Below are 20,649 nucleotides of genomic sequence, written 5' to 3' on the forward strand. Positions count from 1 at the left end.
TGTAAAAATCAATCTAACCCTTTCCTCCTATATAACCCTCCATTTTTCTATTCTCCACGTGCTTAGCTACTGTATAAAACTGATCATGATTCTAGTGGATGTACATTACAAGTGGAGGGGAGCAATTCTTATAGATACCTCTTCACCTTGAGCAACAAATTCAAGTAACGGGGAATCATAATGAGCCATAACAAAGTCAATGAATCAAAAGCTCTCCACTGCTGACAGCACAGAAGGAGTGGATTTGTATCAGTTCATTGTAAGAAGGATCTAGTTTGACTCAAATCCCAATCTCCTTCTTGTAAGATTTTCCCTCATTCACTTCTTGAGTTCCTTTTCAATATTATAGTTTAAACTGCCTCTGTGCTTTGCAGACCCTAATCATTTGCTGTGTAAAAAAAAACTCCTCATGTGACTTTTGAACACAAGAGGTTCTGGAGATGTTGGAAATTGAGAGCAACACACACAAAAAGCTGGAGGAACTCACTAAGTCAGGTAACATCTATTGAAATGAATAAATAGTAGATGTCCTGGTGAAGGGGCTCAGCCCATAACGTCAACTGTTTATTCACTTCCATAGATGCTGTCTGACCTGCTAAGTTCCTCCAGCTTTTTGTGTGTGTTGCTCATGTCACTTTTGTAAATTACCTTCATTTGATGCCTCCTGTTTCTCAATGTACTCGCAATGAAAAATGCTTCTCTATATCTACTCTGTCTACATCCTCTGCATCTATCAAATTCCCTCATAACTTCCTGTAATCCAAAAGCAATTCCAGCTTCTCGCATCAATCCACCTTATTGAAGTGATCAAATCAATAAAACGTGTGGAAGGAAGCAGTGAGAACTCCCAAGAAAGATATTACACACTTCCCTTCAGAATAATGAACTCTTATTCTCTGATCCCTATTACTTAATACGGTTGAAAGAGTGCAGAGAAGGTTTACAAGGATGTTGCCGGGACTTGAGAAACTGAGTTACAGAGAAAGGTTGAATAGGTCAGGACTTTATTCCCTAGAGCATAGAAGAATGAGGCGAGATTTGATAGAGGTATATAAAATTATGTTGAGTATAGATAGAGTGAATGCAAGCAGGTTTTTTCCACTGAGGCTAGGGAAGAAAAAACCCACAGGATATGGGTTAAGGGTGAAGGGGGAAAAGTTTAAAGGGAACATGGTAGGAGTGTGGAATGAGCTGCCAGATGAAGTGGTAAATGCGGGCTCACTTTTAACATTTAAGAAAAACTTGGACAGGTACATGGATGAGAGGTGTATGGAGGGATATGGGCCAGGTGGAGGTCAGTGGGACTAGGCAGAGAAATGGTTCAGCACAGCCAAGAAGGGCCAAAAAGCCTGTTTCTGTGCTGTAATGTTCTATGGTTCTATTGTGTGGCTCTTCATCAAATCTCTTTTGAAGTCCCTAAGCATCACATCAACTACATTTTCCTCAATGACCCTCAATGTTACTTCATCATTTATTTTGAGTTAGCCTGATGCAATTCATACAAGTGCAAGTGACTGTGCATACTTAGCTGAAAACTGTCCCTAGAACTGTCCCCACCACTGAGGTTAAACTGAGTGGGCTGATGTAACTGGATTTATCCTTGCACTCTTTATTGAACACAGAGTAACATACGCAGTTTTCTAGTCCCCTGGCACCATGCTGAATGAGTAGAGGCTTGCAAGATTACGTCCAGGACTTTGCAATTGCTCATCTCAGCAAATTCAGCTGCGTCCTGTTTGGGTCAGGTGATTTATTCACTTTTTGCAGCTACCTGCATAATAATTGCTCTGCAGTAATTTTTAGCCAATGCAGAAATTTGATTACATCTTCCTTCATTTAGAACCTCACTATTGACTTTAGCTCCAAAAGGAAATTAAATTTTAAGACCTTAAGACATAGCAGTAGAATTAGGCCATTTGGTTCATTAAATCTGCTTTGCCATTCGAACACAGCTAATTTATTACCCCTCACAACTCCATTTTCCTGCCTTCCCTCCATAACCTTTGCACTCATACTAATCAAGAACCTCTCGGCTCTCCTTTAAATACACCCAGTGACTTGTCTCCACTGCTGTCTGTAGCAATGAATTCTTGATCTCTCATCAGCTCACACGGGCTCTTATAACTCTTTTCTCATTCATGTGAGTATTTTTGTTTCCACTTTATGTTTGTTGTTAGTCTTTTCTCAAGCTCCCTCTTCACCTCTTATCTCATTTCTCACTTCCCTGCTGAACTTCCAAAAATCAGCTTGACTCTCACTTGTGTTAAATGGATATATGCTTGTATACTTCTTTTATTGTTCTATTTTATCCTTTCACTGTTTGGTGTTCCAGGATACTCTGAATTTTACATTTTCTACCTTTTCCCTCAAGGGAATATACTTGGACTTTAGCTCAAGTTTTAAAGGACTCACATTTGTTCAGTTTCAGATTTGCCAGCTTTGATTTCAAATTCCTTAGGCCAAATTTGTTCTTCTTCCATTGAAATGGGCCCTTCTTGAATTAACAATTTTATGCTTAGAGTGATCTACAATCTTTGCATACCTATTGTAAACTTCATGATATTATGACTGCTATTTCTTAGTTGAGGGTTCCTTAAGGTTGTTATAGTCAGAGGGTGGTAATGGGGACGAGCTCCCTCTACTTATTAAATGTTCCCAATGGCATGTGCCTCAAATAACCTCTGACAGCCAAGTACAACTCTTGGCCTTCACACGTGGCTTAGCTACTAAGCCTGGTGGAACTGTTTCTGCTGACAGGAGAAGGAGCAAAAGCGGGTTACTCCACTTGGGTTAAAACCAGTCACTCTGGGCAGATGGGGCTCGTCAGCTGTGGTTGGGTGCTCACCTAGGAGAAGGAAAACTCTGATCTCATGGGACTATACCCACTCATGGGGAAGGCTTCAGGAGTAAACCCTGAGGGAAAAATCCGGAGCTGGAGTCCCTAAGGTAGTCTTACATCGAGTCAATGCTGACTGGCAACTCCTGCAATGCTGCTGGTACCAAACTGTATTGGTCTCTGCCGTTCCCTTGGGTTCATCAGATGCATGAAGAAGGGGAGATTGCTACATGGGCAACAACTTGATCTCCATATTGTACTGTCCAGGCTAGTGTAACTAGATAGCTAGGATGCAACATCCATGGTCGACCCTGACCGATGGAGGCCCCACTCACTCACTCACTCACTCTTAGTTGGGCAGCACGGTAGCCTGGCAGTGACTGTAACATTATTACAGTGCCAATGACCTGGGTTTAATTCTATTGCTGTCTGTAAGAGTTTGTACATTCTCCTCATGAATCAGTTGGTTTCCTCTGGGTGCTCTGGTTTCCTCTCACATTCCCAAGATGTGCAGGTTAATAGGTTAATTGATCACATGGGTGTAATTGAGTGGTGCAGGCTCACTGGGCCAGGAGGGCCTGTTACTGTACTGTATCTCCAATATAATAAAAAGTCTTCTGCCCTATGGCTATCTTGACAAAACCTCTTCACACCCTGTCTCCTGTAAAAATGCCAATCCTTTTCCTCAGTTTATTCGTCTCCATCTCATCTGTTCCCAGGATGAGGCTTTCCTTTCTAGGACAACAGAGATGTCTCCCTTCAAGAATGGGGTTACCCTTCCACCACCATTGGTACTGCCCTTATTGTCATCTCCTCCATTTCCCAGACAGCCGCCCTCACCCCAGCTTCCCATTGCCTTGACAGGGATAGAGTTCCTCTCGACCTCACCTGCCACAGCATGAGCCTCTGCATCCAACTTCTGCCATCTTCAATTGGACCTTACCACAATACACATCTTTAACCCCACCAAGTCTCCACTTTCCGCAGGGATCACTACCTCCGTGATTCCCTTGTCCATTCAACCTTTCGCTGCAATTTCCCTCCTGGCATTTATCCCTGCAAGCAGCAGAAGTGCTAAACTTGCCCTTTCACCTCCTCCCTCACCTCCATTCAGGGCCCCAAACAGTTCCTCCAGGCGAGGCAACACTTCATTTCCAAATCTGTTGGGGTCATCTACTGTACCTGGTGCTCCCAATGCGGCCTCCTCTACATTGGTGAGACCGCTCTGTCGAGCACCTTCGCTCTAACTGCAAAGAGCTGGATTTTTCAGTTGCCAGCCATTTTAATTCCAATCCTCATTTCCATTCCAAAATGTTGGTCCATGGCCTGCTCTTCTGCCATGATGAAGCCACTCTCACGTTGGAGGAGCAGTACCTCATATTCTGTCTGGTTAGCCTCCAGCCCAATGGTATGAACATCAATTTCTCCAATTTCTGGTAATTTTTTCCTTTCTCCCCCTTCTTAAATTCCTCATTCTGGTCTCCTTCTTAGCTCTTCTCTCCTGCCTATCACTTCCCCTGGTGCTGCTCCTTGTTCCCTTTCTCCCATGGTCCACTCTCCTCCTCTATCAGATTCCTATTTCTCCGGCCCTTTATCTTTTCCACCAATCACTTCCAAGCTTCTTACTCCAGGCCCCCTCCCCCACCCACCTGGCTTCACCTATCACCTTCTAGCTTGCGCTCCTTCTCCTCTTCCCCCCCACCCCACCTTCATATTCTGGCATCATCCCCCTCCCTTTCCAGTCCTGATGAAGGATCTCAGCCCGTAACATCAACTGCTTATTCATTTTCATAGATGCTGCCTGACCTGCTAAATTCCTTCAGCATTTTGTGTGTTTCCCAGATTTCCAGCATCTGCAGAACCTCTTGTATTGATGTTCTGCACCCCACCACATCTTTAATTGGTTAACTTGCCTTGGTTCATTTCACAGAAAAAACGTCCATTGTTGGTGCTTTATAACAACATCTCAAAGCACCAGACGAGCACCACCAACACAGTCTCCACAACATACTCTAAAATCACTGACAGGACAACGTGAGCACTCTACTCTGAACTCCATCTTTGCAAGAGATTTCAGGAGGAAGGAGCAAATGTCTCGAGGATGACAATCAGCTGAAGGATGCACTTGTGCTGTAGAGGCTACGGTGAATTCGGTCACTGATATCCGCCTTTGCTAGGGGGTGATTCCAGAGTAATGTAAAGTGATCTATGTGGAAAACAGAAAATGTAACTCCCTTATTTAAAATGTGAATAAAGCAGTTACATTTCACCTTTAACCTCTGCCCTTTAGTTCTTGATTCTCCAACCTTGGGAAAAATCTGTGTCTTCACCCTCTCTATGCTACTCGTGATTTTGCACACATCCATAAGATTACCCCTCATGCTCTAATGAAAAATATCCCAACCTGCTCAACCTCTTTCCATAACCTGAGACCAGGCAACATCTCATAAAATCTCGTCCGAACTCTTTTCCGCTTCATTACACCTTTCCTACAGCAGGGGGCCCAAAACTGAACACAATATTCAAACTGCAGCTTCACCAACGCCGTAGAGTCATAGAGAACTATAGCACAGAAACAGGTTCCTTGGCTCATCCAGTCCACGCTGAAATGTTATTCTGCCTAAGTTCCAGCGACCTGCACCTGGACCATAGTCCTCTATAACCCTCTCATGCATGTACTTGTCTGAACTTCTTTTAAATGTTGCAATTGAACCTGCCCACCACTTCTGCTGGCAGCTCATTTTACACTTGCACCACTCTGAGTGAAGAAGTTCCCCCTCAGGTTCCCCTTAAATATTTCACCTTTCACCCTTAACCTGTCTTCTAGTTCTAGTCTCACCCAACCTCGGTGGAAAGTATCTGCTTGCATTTACCCTATCTATACCCCTCATAATTTTTTGTACCTCTATCAAATCTCCCCTCATTCACCTATGCTCCAGGGAATAAAGTCCTAACCTATTCATCCTTTTCTTATACCTCAGGTCCTGAAGTCACAGCTACATTCTTGTAAATTTTCTCTGTCCTCCTTTTCAATCTTATTGATATCAATGAAGTCTTGTAAAGGTTCAAAAAATGATCCAGCTTCTATACTCACGACCCTGACTGATGAAAGTCAGTGTGCTAAAAACCTATCTATCACTCTTTCAACCCGTGCCGCTAATTTCAGGGAAAAATGTCCCACTGTTCTACAACATTTTCCAGGTTCCTACCATTCACTGTAAAAGTCCTACCCTCCGTTGCCTTCACAAAATATAACACCTCCAATTATCCAGATTAAATCTACCCAAAAGGTACATCAGGACTCTGGCACTTTACCTGTGGCTAACAATGATGCATACGTACATCTCCTGACCAAGCCCTGGAGATTTATCTAACCTGAAATATCTCAAATTCTGATTCTTCATTCCTTTCTCCCTGATAAAAGCAGATCTTTGAATTCTTCATAAATTTCTCTGCCAGAACTTTTCCCTTTAGCCACTCTGATTTCCTTCTTCAGTATACTCCCCCAAGGATTCACTTAATCCCAGTTGCCTGTACCAAACCCATGCTGCTTTCCTCTTCCTGACCATTACCGCACATTAGGACAGGCTAAAGGGTCACTGGAGGTCAATGTCTTTGGGATTTGGGTGACTGTGGAACGCATATTAGTCTTCCAATATTGTATACAACTCCCCTCCCCCTTGGGCGTCAGGCAGCCTTTGACTGCAGGAACATGGAATCATAATGAGGACTGGCTTGCGGACCTCCATGAACCAGTCCTCATTGGGGGATCAGAGGTGGAGAGCATCGGAAACTTTAAATTCTTTGCTGGTATCATTTCAGAGGATCTGTCCTGAGTCTATCACATAAGTGCCATTACAAAGAAGGCATGGGAGTGCCTCTTCTTTCGTAGATGTTTGCAAAGATTCAGCATGTCATCTAAAACTTTGACAAACTTCTATTGATGCATGGTGGCGAATATATTGACTCGTTGCATGAAAATAGTAATGCCTTTGAATGGAAAAGCCTACAAAAAATAGTGGATTCAGCCTGTTGCATCACAGGTAAGGCCTCTCCACCATTGGGCACATCTAGATGAAGCGCAGTCGCAGGAAAGCAGCATCCATTATCGAGGACCCCCATCATCCAGGTCTCGCTGCTGCCATCAGGAAGGAGGATAGGAGCTTCAGGACTCAATCCATCAAGTTCAGGAACAGTTATTACCTCTCAACCATCAGGCTCTTGAACAAAAGGGGATAACTTCACTCACCCCATCACTGAACTGTTCCCACAACCTGCGGACTCACTTTCAAGGATTCTTCATCTCATGTTCTCAGTATTTATTGTTAATTTATTATTTGAATTTTTGTTTCTTTTTCTTTTCTTTTTGTATTTACACAGTTTGTTGTATCTTGGTTGTTTATTGGTTGTCTGTCTTGTGTGGTTTTTAATTGATTATTGTGTTTCTTTCTATTTATTGTGAATGCTCACAAGAAAATGAATCGCAGGGCTGTATATGGTGACACATACAATACGTACTTTGATAGTAAATTTACTTTGAAGTTCCAGCTTTATAACTAGAAGTTGCGGGAGAACATTGACTACACCTTAAGAAGTGCTTTTATGTAAGGTACATTTACCAGGATGCTGCCTGGATTGCAGAGCATGTCTTATGAGGATAGGTTAAGCATGCTAGGGCTTTTCTCTTTGGAGTGAAGGAGGATGAGAAGTGATTGATAAACATATACAAGCTGATAAGTTGCATAGATTGAGTGGATAGCCAGGGCAGAAATGGCTAATACAAGGGGCATAATTTTAAAGTGGAAACTAGAGACAGGAATTCAGAGGTAATTTTTTTTTGCACAGAGGGTGGTGGGTGTATGGAATGCCCTGCCACGGGTGCTGGTAGACACAAATCATTAGGGGCAATTTAGGCACAAGGAAGATCAAAATAATGGAGAGCAAAGTAGAAGGGAAGGGTTAGATTGATTTTAAGGTAGGTTAAAAGGGTCTGTGTTGTAATGTTCTCTGTTCTGTTCTAAGTATTAAGGTTGAAAAGTACACTTGTTTTCCTTTTCTCCTTTCTCCCTTTCTCAACCCTGACCAGGGATCAAACTTGTAATGTTCGACTTCTGAAGTTAAAGCAGTTGCTGAGCGTGTTCTTTGGTCCCATAGAAGGAAGCTTCAACACAATGGACCAAATTGAGCTGTTGAGTAGAGATCTTGTCATGTGGAGCTAAACTGGTAGAATGGGGTTAAAAAAAAGTCAGAATCTGGAGGAACTCTATCTTAAACCTTCTTTTGGATTTCCCAAGATGGATTTGGAAAGGAATAAACTGTTCCCCATAGTTCCAACAAGGAAAGACTCAATGCTGTGGTCAGGTCAAAGGACGGAGTCTCCCACATAAGATTTTATGCTACTATATGTCACAGATCAAAGTCTGAAGTCAAAGTTGTATTTATTGTCGTTAACAGAAGTAAATGTATGGACAGCTGCAAGGAAAAACTGATTTGCAGCATTGCAGGCACCTAGCGTCATATAAGCAGAATTCACAACAAAAAACATATTATTCATAATGTTTTAGAAGAAAATACAATTAGAACAAAAAGTAACAAAGTCCATTTTAGTGCAAAGTGACTGAAACCTGAACTGTTCAGTAAGATGGGCCACTTAGCTTTCCAGGAAGATGCAAAAAGATACGAGAGGGTCAAGGTAGCAGTCTACATTACACACCAACCCATTTATGTAGGGAGTAAGTATCAGAATACCTACTAGACAGAATGGGGAATAAAACCATATGATATAGGAGCAGAATTAAGCCACTCGGCCCATCAAGTTTGCTCTGCCATTTCATCATGGCTGATTTATTATCCCTCTTGACTCCATTCTCCTGCCTTCTTCCCGTAACCTTTAACTCCCTGTCTAATCAAGAACCTATCAAACTCTGGTTTAAGTATACTCAATGATTAGGTTTCCACAATTGTCTGTAACAATGAATTTCACAGACTTACCACCTTCTGGCTAAAGGGATTTCTCCTTATCTCTGTTATAAATGGACATCCCTCTATTCTGAGGCTCGCTGGTCCTAGACTCACCCACTATAGGGAACATCCTCTGCACATCCACTCTATCTAGGCCTTTCAATATTCAATAAGTTTAAATGAGATCCCCCTCAAGTACAGACCCAAAGCCATCAAATGCTCCCTATACAGTATATTAACCCTTTCATTTCCAGAATAATTTTTGTGAACCTCTCCAATGCCAGCACATCTTTTCTTAAATGGGGGGCTCAAACTGCTCACAATACTCCATGTGCAGTCTGAACAATACCTTATAAAGCCTCAGCATCACAATTGCTCTTATATTCTAGTCCTCTTGAAATGAATGCTAACATTGCATCCACCTTCCCTACCACCAACTCAACCTGCAAGTTCACCTTCAGGGAATCCTGCACGAGGACTCCCAAGTCCCTTTGCACCTCTGATTTTTGAATTTTCTCTGTTTAGAAAATTGTCTATGCCTTTATTTCCTCTACCAAAGTGCATGACCAGACACTTCCCTATGCTATATTCCATCTGCCACTTCGTTGCTCATTCTGACAATCTATCCAAGTCCTTCTGGAGACTCCCTGCTTCCTCAACACTTCCTGGCCCTCCACTTATCTTTAAATTGTTTGCAAACTTGGTCACAAAGTCATCAATTCCATCATCAAATTGTTGACATATTATGTTAAAAAAAGTAGTCCTAATACCGATCCCTGCGGAACACCAATGGTCACTGGCAGCCAACCAGAATAGGCCCCCTTTATTCCCACTCTTTGTTTCCTGCCAGTCAGCCAATCTTCTATCCACGCTGATGTCTTTCCTATAATATCATGGGCTCTTGTCTTGCTAAGCAGCCCCAAGTGCTGCACCTTGTCAAAGCCCTTCTGAAAATCCAAGGAAACAACATCCACTGACTCTCCTTTGTCTATCCTGTCTGTTACTTCCTCAAAGAATTCCTATAGATGTGTCAGGGAAGATTTCCCTTCAGGAAACCATGTGTTTACTTTATCATGTGCCTCTAAGCACCCCAAAGCCTCATCCTTGATAATGGACTCCAGCTTCTTCTCAAGCACTGAAGTCAGGCTAACTGGCTGATAATTTCTTATTCTTCTGTCTCTCTCCCTTCTTAAAGAATGGAATAACATTTGCTAATGTCTAGTCCACTGGAACCATTCCAGAATCGATAATGATTCTTGAAAGATCACTACTAATGCCTCTGCAATCTCTTCTGGTACCTTTTTTAGAACCCAGGAGTGTAGTCCATCTGCTCCAGCTACCTTCAGACCTTTCAGTTTCCCAAGCACCTTCTCCTGATTGATAGCAATGACACTCACTTCTGCCCCCTGACACTCTTAAATTTTTGGCACACTGCTACTGTCTTCCACAGTGAAGAAGATCATATCTGGAAGCTGAACTTGCAAGGATACACAATGTATTGAAAGGCAACGTATTTATTAAGTTTGTCTGCCATTTTTATGTCCCCCATTACTACCTCTCCAGTGGCATTTTCCAGTGGTCCGATATCCACTCTTGCTTCTCTTTTACACTTTATAAATCTGGAAAGAAAACTTTTTGTATGCTCTTTTATATTATTGGCTATATTACATTCACATTTCATCTTTTTTCTCCTTAAGGTTTTTTTTAGCTGTCTTCTGTTGGTTTTTAGAAGCTTCCAGTCCTCTAACTTCACACTAATTTTTGTTATATTATATGCCCTCTCTTCTGCTTTTATGCTGTCAATAGACAATAGACAACAGGTGCAGAAGTAGACCATTCGGCCCTTCGAGCCTGCACCGCCATTTTGAGATCATGGCTGATCAATTCTTATCAATACCCGGTTCCTGCCTTGTCCCCATATCCCTTGATTCCCCTATCCATAAGATACCTATCTAGCTCCTTCTTGAAAGCATCCAGAGAATTGGCCTCCACTACCTTCCGAGGCATCTGTCTTTGGTTTACTGTTAGTTATAGTTGTCTCATTCTCCCTTTAGAATATCTCATCATCTTTGGGATGTATCTAACAGAAATGCTCCTAGAAACTCCAGCCACTGCCATTCTGCCATCATCACTGATAGTGTCCCCTTCCAATCAACTGTGGCCAGCTCCACTCTCATGCCTCTGTAATTCCCATCACTCCACTCTATTACTGATACATCTGACTTTAACTTCTCCTTCTCAAACTGCAGGGTGAATTCTATCATATTATGATAACTGTCTCCTGAGAGTTCTTTTACCTTAAGCTCGATAATCAAACCTGGTTCACTGCACAACAGCCAATCCAGAATTGCTTTTTCCCTAGTTTCTCAATCACAAGCTGCTCTTAAAAGCTATCTTGAATGCATTCTACAAATTCCCTCTCTTGGGGTCTAGCACCAACCTGAATTTCCCAATCTACCTGCATATTTGAAATCCCCTTTGACGATTGTAACATTGCCCTTACTACATGTCTTTTCTATCTCCCATTGTAGTTTATAACCCACATCCCTGCCACTGTTTAGGAGCTTGTATATAGCTCCCATCAGGGTCCTTTTACCTTTGCATTTGCTTAACTCTACCCACAAGGATTCTACATCACCTCTTTTTAAGTATTTGTTTTCAATTTTTACCAACAGAAGCACTTTCAGTCCCTTTTCGATTTTGATCCCATGTTACACTTCAACTCATTCCACTGACTGCAATTTTACCCTATCATCTGTCTGTTCTTCCTCACAGTCTCACTACACAATGCATCGATTTGTACACCAATTGTCCCATCCTCAGCCCTATCATTCTGGTTCCTATTGCCCCAGCCAAATTAGTTTAAACCCTCCCCCAAAGCTCTAGCTAATCTGCCTGCAAGGATATTGGTCCCCCTTGGGTTCAGGTGTCACTCCTCCTTTTTGTACAAGACATATCTTCCCCAAAAGAGATCCCAATGATCCAGAAATCTGAAACCCTGCCTCCTGCTTCACTCCCTCAGTCACTCATTCATCACTACTATAATCCTATTCTTGCCCTGACTAGCACGTGGTACTGGGAGTAATCCAGAGATTACGACCTTGGAGGATCTGTTCTTTAGCCTCTTCCCTACCTCCCTGTACTCACTGCACAGGATCTCTTTCCCCTTTCTACCTATGCAATGGAGAGCAGGCAGGTGGCAAGAGGAGACAACACCCGTGAGGAGTTGCACAATGAACACACAAATTTAAGATGGTATGATATCACCATAATTAATGGAATAACCCTCAGCAATATTGGCTTAATATACATTAATTGTCAGACTGAACAAAAGATTATCTAGAATGTCATTAATCTCTGACCTTGGCTTCTCGAGATCTGTGAATTGGAGTCGAGTACAGATGAGCCTCCCTGGCTGCTGAGGGCTTTGAGTAACTGATTCTCCACAGCAGGAAGGCTGGTGATGGTCTGATAGATACCAACAGCTCCACAGGAACAATGATTCAAGAAAAATTCCTAAGCAAAGGAAGAGAGGCTATCAGTGTTAGATAGGACAATTCGTGAATGGGTGACATGCTAGCCATAGGTGTCATCCCAATAAGGAGTGGTGAATTGTCACTTCCCCTGCACTCTGATCATTCATCTCAGTCACAGTGCAAAATAGTATATTTACCAAGCGCTCTCGGGTGGCATAGTGGCACAATGCTTTTACAGTTCTGGGCATTCCAGAGTTCAGAGTTCAATTCCGATGCTGTCTGTAAGCAGTTTGTCTGTTCTCCCCGTGACCCCATGGTTAAATGGTCATTGTAAATTGTTCTGTAATTAGGCTAGGGTTAAATAGTTGGGTGGCTGGGCAGTGAGGCTCTTTGGGCCGAAGTTCCACGTTGTATCTCTAAATGAATAAATGGAATAAATAAACAAATCCTTTGGCTCAACGTGTCCATGCTGGCCATGGTGCTTACCCAGATCGGCCCAATGTCTCGTGCTTGGCCCATATCTCTCCAAGCCCCACCACTCCATGTACTATTTGAGTATTTCTTAAAATTATACTATTCTACCTGCCTCCACAATTTTCCCTGGCAGCTTGTTCCATATTCTCACCATCCTCTTGAGTGAAAATGTTGCCCCTCAGGTCCTTTTTAAGTCTTTCTAAACTTACGCTCCCTGGTTTTGGTCTCTACTACTTGGGGGAAACATTGCTACAGTCCACCCTATCAATGCCTATGCCTCTCACAATTTTAAGCATTTCTGTAAGGTATGCCTTCATTGAGTACCAAGCCACGTCATTTCTAAAATAAGAACTTTCACAAAACTGCCATCAAGTCGGGAGACAGCACTGAATAGACTAAATATGGCAGGAGCAATGAGCAGTGAGGGGCATGGGTGGGGGAAGGACGGTGGCCTATTTTCAGAATTTGTTGCAGATAAAGATGCTAGTTTTAAGTTAAGCACAGTGATCCCCGGATTATGGCTGTGGGGAAGGGGAGGGAGGAAGGTTTTTTATTTATCTATTTATTTACTTTTTTATTTATTAAGATACAGTGTGGAATAGGACCTCCTGGGCCAGCAATTTACTGATTTAATCCTAGCATAATCACAGGACAATTTACAAGGATGAATTAACCTACCAACCAATACATCTTTGGAATGTGGGAGGAAACCGGAGCACCCGGAGGAAACACACGCAGTAACGGGGAGAACAGACAGCCTCATGATTTTCCATAAGTTAAAGCTGCCCATGCCTCAAAATATGTGAGTTGAAAGAAGATTAAGCTGGTTTATTTACATTTATTTCAATTTATATTTTGTGATACCAAATTTCATTCTGTTTCTCAAATTCTTACAGTTTTTGTCAGGACACATTTCCCTAACCCAAGTGACATAGCACAGGAGTCACCCATAATCACTGCAAGGAGCTGACTTGATGGAGTGGGATAGTGACTGGTTCCAGGAGGCGGTCAGAGGGGAAATCTGCTTTCAACAAATGTTTAAATGTAGCACAATTATAAAAATTGTCGATCAAGCTTAAAGATTCTCTTGGCCTTGTGTCAGAAGACAGATTGCTGAATATAAAACTGTGGAAAAGGGAAGCCAGGGAATTTACACATTGTTCTCATTTAGTGGTTCCTTGGCATCGAAAACATGCTACAAAAATTCAAAGGATTTCCTCTCTTCCTGTAGCAAGCAGCTTATAAAATGAGTGACATTCAATTTAACTGGAAGTCCCAAGGTCTCATAACAGCCTGCCGTAGATAAAAAAGATCACAACACACCACTGAAACGATACCAAAGTCAGGCAGGTATCACCTGAAACAAAAGTAAAACATCACTATAAGCACAGAGTGAGTGGAACAGATGAAGAAAGGGTGCAGACAGAGAGCAAGAGGAGGGTGGGTGTGGAAATGAGTGGTGCAGAGATGAGAGAAAGGGGGGTGGAGAGAGAGAGAAAGGTGGGGAGAGAGGGGGATAGGGGAGGGGGAGAAGGGGAGGGAGAGTGAGAGTGAGAGATTGAGAGAGTGAGTGAGAGTGAGAAAATGAGAGAGAGAATGTGTGTGTGTGTGTGTGTGTGTGGTGTATATGTGTGTGGAGTTTGCATGTCCTTCATGCTGCAGGATGACATTTGTAGCCCCATGGTGGTCAAGGAACAGGAGTGGCTCCATTGCTAAGTACTGAGCTGCTGGTTCACATGGGCATTGATCCACTCCATCACAGCCTCTTACCTCTTTCATCCTGGTCACCTTCAGGCTTCTCTCAACAGCCCACACCTGCTTCTGGAGCTGCTTGTTCTGCTCCTGGAGTTGCCCAATTGTTTCAATCAACTGGCATATATGCTCCAGATATTCCAGGCCTGAACCGCGGTCCGCAGCCTTGTCCCGGTGTGCCTGAAAGGAAGGTGTTGTTTAGTTATTACAAATTAGACAACATGGCAGTTGTCGGAGGGGGATTTTTTTGATTCGGAAATGGATGAAGAACAGACTGTGGATGTGATTGTCAGCCTGGTCTTTTAGGGGCTGACCCCCTGACCCAGCAGCTCTGAGTGGGACTGCAGCTGCTGTGGGAGCGACCCCAAAGCTGGGAACCTGTGAGTGACACTGATGCTGAAGCACCAGATGGGCACACTCTGCTCTTGTAGATCTGAGAGTGTTGCACGACTGTACTGGTTTGCAGCCTTGTTGATACAAGCAGAAATCAATGTTACATGAATAACCTTGTGACAGGAAAATGACACATGGAAGCACCCAGAGTAATTTCATGACTGATAATCCAGGAGCAATTGTTGGCTAGCTCAATCCACTCCAGGCAAAACTGAATTTTGTCATATTAGCTCCCAAAGAAACAGTGCAGTCCAATTTCCAGACAAACACAAGAATTATAAGCAGGTATTGACCAATGTAGCTTGATTTGCCATTCACCAGGACCACTGCTGACCTTCTAACTTAGCAACATTTTCTAGTACAATCTTCCAATCACCATCAATCCCTGTTTTGAATGAATTCAGTGTCCTAGGCCTTCAATGACAGCCCTTTCGGGGAGACAATCCAAAGGTTTGCTATCCTCGCCTTGGATCTCTATGGTCTAATCCTTATACTGAGACTGTGACTCTCAATAATAGACTCCTCAGCCAGGGAAACCTCTTCATTGCGCCCATCCACCCTGCAAACTGTACATTTCAAAAATGCAGGTCATGTTTTCTAATGTACCTTGGTAAAGTTTCTCTGCTATGTGACATATTTGTAAAAAATCTGAACCCTCAAGAACAAAGGATCACAGAATTCCTTGAGATCTTTGCTTAGGACAATAACTTGACAAATGCATTCCTAATTCCCATTCTACATTTTCACCAGTACAATTGTTCTCTGTAATCGCACAACTATTCTGTTCCATTGTTCATACAGAACAGGCGGCTGATGGAAAAGGTCCCCTGTTCCCGTAATTTCCCACACAGTTCAAGCACCTGTGGGAATGTGATCTCATTGTACTGAAAAGTTCACAGAACTACCAAGCACATTCTGGGCTTTATCCTTCATCGCCAAATTCCCCATTTCCTTCCCATAACTGACCAACTCAGGGGATTGGCTACCTTTTCAACTGAGGAAACAAACACGCTGCTTTTAGTAGATCTCCGCCAATAAATTTCTAGATACGGTCTCAGCAGCCAGAGCTGAGATGAGGCGGGATGGAGCTATTTATCCCTATAAATACCAACAGTAGAAATAATGATTTAAAGGCAAAAGATATTGGAAAAAGGTTGAGAAGTAATTTCATTAAGAATATTACTTATGTAATGACATCGGAAAACGTGCATGTTAATCAGTTGTTCTCCCCCCTCACTGTAAAGGTTCTATGTATACAATAATGGTTCATTGGAATGCTGATGGCCATTACACTATGAGAGTGGCACAAGGCTAGAATTATATTACATTTAATGCTCTAGGCCAAGAGGAAATAAACATATTTTATTCTATGATAACTGCAGATTGCTCTGTCTGAGCTTCAACCGATTAGACTGAATGGATAGACTTTCAATGTCGTATAAGCTTGCTAACGACACCACTGTTGTTGGCTGAATCAAAGGTGGTAATGTATCAGCATATAGGAGGAGATCAGGGTGGAGAGGGCCAGTAACTTCAAACACCTCAATGTTATCATTTCAAAGGATCTGTTCTGGGTCCAGCACGTAAGTGCCATTGCTTAGAAGGCACAGAAGTGCCTCTACTTTCTTAGAAGTTTGCAATGTCATCTAAAACTCTGACACACGTCTATAGATGCACGGCGGAGAGTATCCACTAGTTACATCAAGGCCTGTCACGGAAAGAAACAATGCCCTTGAATGGAAAAGCCTTCGAGAAGTAGTGGACTCAGCCCAGTCCATCAGAGGTAAAGCCCTCCCCACCAGTGAGCACATCCACAAGGAGTGCTGTCGAAGGGAGCAGCATCCATCATCAAGGACCCTATCATCCAGACCATGCTCCTTTCCCTCTGCTCTGGCAGGAAGCAGGTACAGAAACCTTAGGTCGCACACCATCCAGTTCAGAAACAGTTATTACCCCTCAACCATCAGGCTGCTGAACCAGAGTGGACAACTTCACTCACCCCAGCACTGAACTGATTCCACAACTTATGGACTCACTTTCAAGGACTTTACAATTCATACTGTCGATACTTAATATTTATTTATTTTCATTATTTTGTTTTTTCTTTTTATATTTGCACAATTTGTTGACTTTTACACATTGTTAGATTGTCCGTCTTTTTGGGTGTGCAGTTTTCATTGATTCCACTGTGTTTCTTTGTATTTACTGTGAATGCCCACAAGAAAATGAATCTCAGAGTAGTGTATGATGACGTTAATGTACTTTGATAATAAATGTACTTTAAACTTTGAACTTTGATAAGGTGACAATAGGCTCAGCTCAATCTCATCTGCGTTATTGTTTTAACTGTTCTTTGTAAACATGCAATTCAATAGAACAAAAAGAGTAAATACTGGCGAAACTCAGCTAGGTAGGCAGTAGCTATGGAGCGAGAAACAGAATTATCATTCCGGGGGTTTCCGAATTATCTGAAACATTAACTCTACAGAAACTCCAGAATTTTCTACACTTATTTTCTGATTTTAAGCATCAGAATATTTTTGCTTTTTGATATTTACCGCTGTCTGGTGTTGCCTAAAAAGCAGACAACACAATGCCCCTGGTTAAGTGACTCCATTCTTGATGTATTGCAGGGTAGAGGCGGTAAGGAACAGCAGAGGCACCATTTTAAGAAATCTGATAATGGCACAAAGAAGTCATGTCATAAGCTAGCTGCAGAAGTGAGCAATAAAAATGTGGACTCGTCCATAGGCCTTTTCTTTCCTTCTTGCAGAAGATGTTCTTTGAATGGGTTTTCTTTGCTTCATGGCTGTCCGTGGGGAAGACTAATCATAGGGTTGTATACTGCACACATACTTCTTTAATAAATGTACTTCAAATCTTGAATCTTTGAATGTAATAAACTTCAGAGGAAAGCAGATCACGAGAAGAGATCTCCGTTGAACATTAGAAATGGAGCCTGTCGTTATGTAACTGGTTCCTTAAGGTTGTTCTATTATTTAATCTGGCAGGAGCTGTCCCTAAATACCTGTAATCCCATTTTAATCTCACTTCCCAATGAAGTTTTAAATTATTAGAAATCTGCATTTGTTCTCTTATCTAAGTCAAAAATACAAGGAGAATCCAAAGAGATTCTGTAAGCATATTAAAGGAAAAAGAGTAAATAGGGAGATAATAGGTGCCCCTCAAAGACAACAGTGAGCATCTATGTGTGGAGATGGGCAAGACCTTCAGTGAAAATTTCTCCTTCATTTATAACTTGGAGAAGGAAATGAACATTTGGGAACTTGGGAAAGTTAATAGCATTACAGTAAAGGAGGAGCTGGACATCTGAGGGTGCATTAAGGTAGACAAGCCACCAGTTCTTTACAAAGTATACCCAAGTACACTGTGGGAGCCCTGGTTGAGATATTTCCATTGTAGTTATCCATGACTGATGTGACAAAGGACTGGAAGTTAGTGAAAGCTTTGCCCTTATTTAAGAAGGGCTGCAAAGAAAAACTTGGGAACTACAGACCAGTAAGTCGAACATCTGTGGTGAGCAAGTTTCTTAAGATATAATATAAATATAAATATATCTGGAAAAGCCATGGTTGAATAGGGATAGTCAGTGTGGTATATGTGTGGGAGATCATTGACTGAGTTCTTTTTGCTGAAGTAACTCAGAAGGCTGATGAGAGCAGAGCTGTATGTGTGGTTTATATTGATTTCAGTAAGGCCTTTGATAAGGTTTCACATAGTAGAATGCTTTGGGAGGTTCAGTTAGATTAGATGGAATCCAAAGCTCAAAGTACAAAGTTGAATGTAAATTTATTATCAAAGTATGTAGTTTCTGTTACCACATTACCTTGAGATCTGCTTTCTTTGGAGGCATTTACAGGAGAAAAAGAAACACAGTAGAATTTTACAATAACTATACATAAGCAGGTCCCGCTTGGTGGCACAATAATATCAGCGCCGGACTATTGGAGTGAAGGTTCCTGAGTTCAAATCCAAGTCGGGTTGAGCGTTGAGCTAGCAACTTAGCCTCGTAAAAACAAGAATAGCTTGCTATGGAAACACCGTCAAAAAGACGGTGCCCCAATAACTCCACTGCCAAGTTAAGGGCTATTCTTCTTTTTCTTCTATACATAAACAGACACAGACTGACAAACACTAAATTGTAAAAGAAGTCAAACTGTGCAAATAAAAATAATACTGAGAACATGACTGTAAAGAGTCTTTGAAAGTGAGTCTGTAGGTTGTGGAATCAGTTTGGAGTTGTGGTGCATAAAGTTATGCTGGTTCATGAGTCTGAAGGTGGTAGGGTAAGTTCTCCATCTGGCTAATTTGATGAACATTTGGCTTGATTGTAGGAACCAGAGGGTGATAGTGGAAGGATGTTTCTTGCGCTGGAGACAAGAACCAAACTTCCACTATCAATGGAAGTGAGTGGAAGGTTGTGTCTAGTGGTACACACAAAATGCTGGTGGAACGCAGCAGACCAGGCAGCATCTATAGGAAGAAGTACAGTCGACGTTTCTTCCTAAAGATGCTGCCTGGCCTGCTGCGTTCCACCAGCATTTTGCGTGTGTTGCTTGAATTTCCAGCATCTGCAGATTTCCTCATGTTTGTATCTAGTGGTGATCCCCAGGGGTCAGTGGTGGGTCCATTGTTACTTGTCACCTTTATCAACAATCTGGATGAGAATGTCCAAGGCATGGTTAGCAAATCTGCAGATGATACAAAAATAGACAATGTCATAGATTGTGAAGAAGGTTATTAAGAATTACTGCAAGATCTTGATCCGCTGGGAAAGTGGGCTGAAGAATAACAAATAGAGTTTAATTTAGATAAGTGTGATGTCTTGCATTTTGGTAAGTATAATCAAAGTAGAACATTTACAGTAAATAGTAGAGTCCTGGGGAGCATTGTAGAACAGGGGGACCTGGGAGTTCAGATACATAGTTCCCTGAAAGTGGTGCCACAGCAGACAGGTGAAGAAGATGGCTTTTGTCACACTAGCCTTCATCAATCAGGCCACTGAGTATAGATGCTGGGAGGTTATGTTACAGTTAGAGAGATTGCTGGTGCAGCTACTGTTGGAGTTTTATGTTCAGTTTTGGTTATCCTGCTATAGAAAAATGCCTTTAAGCTGAAGAGAGAGCAGAAATGATTTATGGGGACTTTGCCAGGATTCAAGGGATTGAGTTATAGACAGCGATTGGACAGGCCAGGACTATTTTCCCCAGAGCATAGGAGACTGAGAGGAAATCTGAGAGCTGTATAAAATCATGAGGGCTGTAAATAGGGTAAATGTACTTAATATTTTTTTCAGGATTAGAGAAATGAGAACTGGAGGGCATAGGTTTAAGGTGAGAGGTGAAGATTTAATAGACTTAGGGGCAAGTTATTTACACAGAGGTTGGTACATACTTGTACATGGAATGAGCTGCCAGAGGGAGAGCTTGAGGTAGATAGCCACAATAATAGCAGTTAAAAGACATTTGGGCCACTACATGGATAGGAAAGCTTTAGGGCAATATCAGCCAAATAGAACTATTTTGGAAGGGCATTTGGTTGGCATGGATTGGATGGGCTGAAGGGCCTCTTTCTGTGCTGTATCACTCTATGAATAGATGACTAAAAGTACAGTAGCATTTAGATTAACACTGATGCTTATTGGGTTCCACAAGCTAGTGCTTTTGATAAGTTGACTGTTTATTTTTATCATTCATTTCCTGCCTTATAATCAGTCCCGTTTCCGTGGTATTTTAT

General features: G+C 42.1%; 1 protein-coding gene across 2 annotated transcripts in view; it reads right to left on the reverse strand.

Annotated features, from left to right (window-relative positions):
- The window catches only part of LOC140715261 (uncharacterized), a 95,415-nt gene that overhangs the window by 47,614 nt on the left and 27,152 nt on the right, over positions 1–20,649 (reverse strand). For both annotated transcript variants that reach the window (XM_073027190.1, XM_073027191.1), the window contains exons 3-4: positions 14,518–14,679; positions 12,160–12,313 (exon numbers count right to left, since the gene is read on the reverse strand). In XM_073027190.1, coding sequence (XP_072883291.1) covers positions 12,160–12,313; positions 14,518–14,679 — 316 coding nt within the window. The remainder of the gene's footprint in view (positions 1–12,159; positions 12,314–14,517; positions 14,680–20,649) is intronic.

This window comes from Hemitrygon akajei, chromosome 23 (assembly GCF_048418815.1).
Source record: "Hemitrygon akajei chromosome 23, sHemAka1.3, whole genome shotgun sequence".
In the NCBI taxonomy this organism is placed as follows: domain Eukaryota; kingdom Metazoa; phylum Chordata; class Chondrichthyes; order Myliobatiformes; family Dasyatidae; genus Hemitrygon; species Hemitrygon akajei.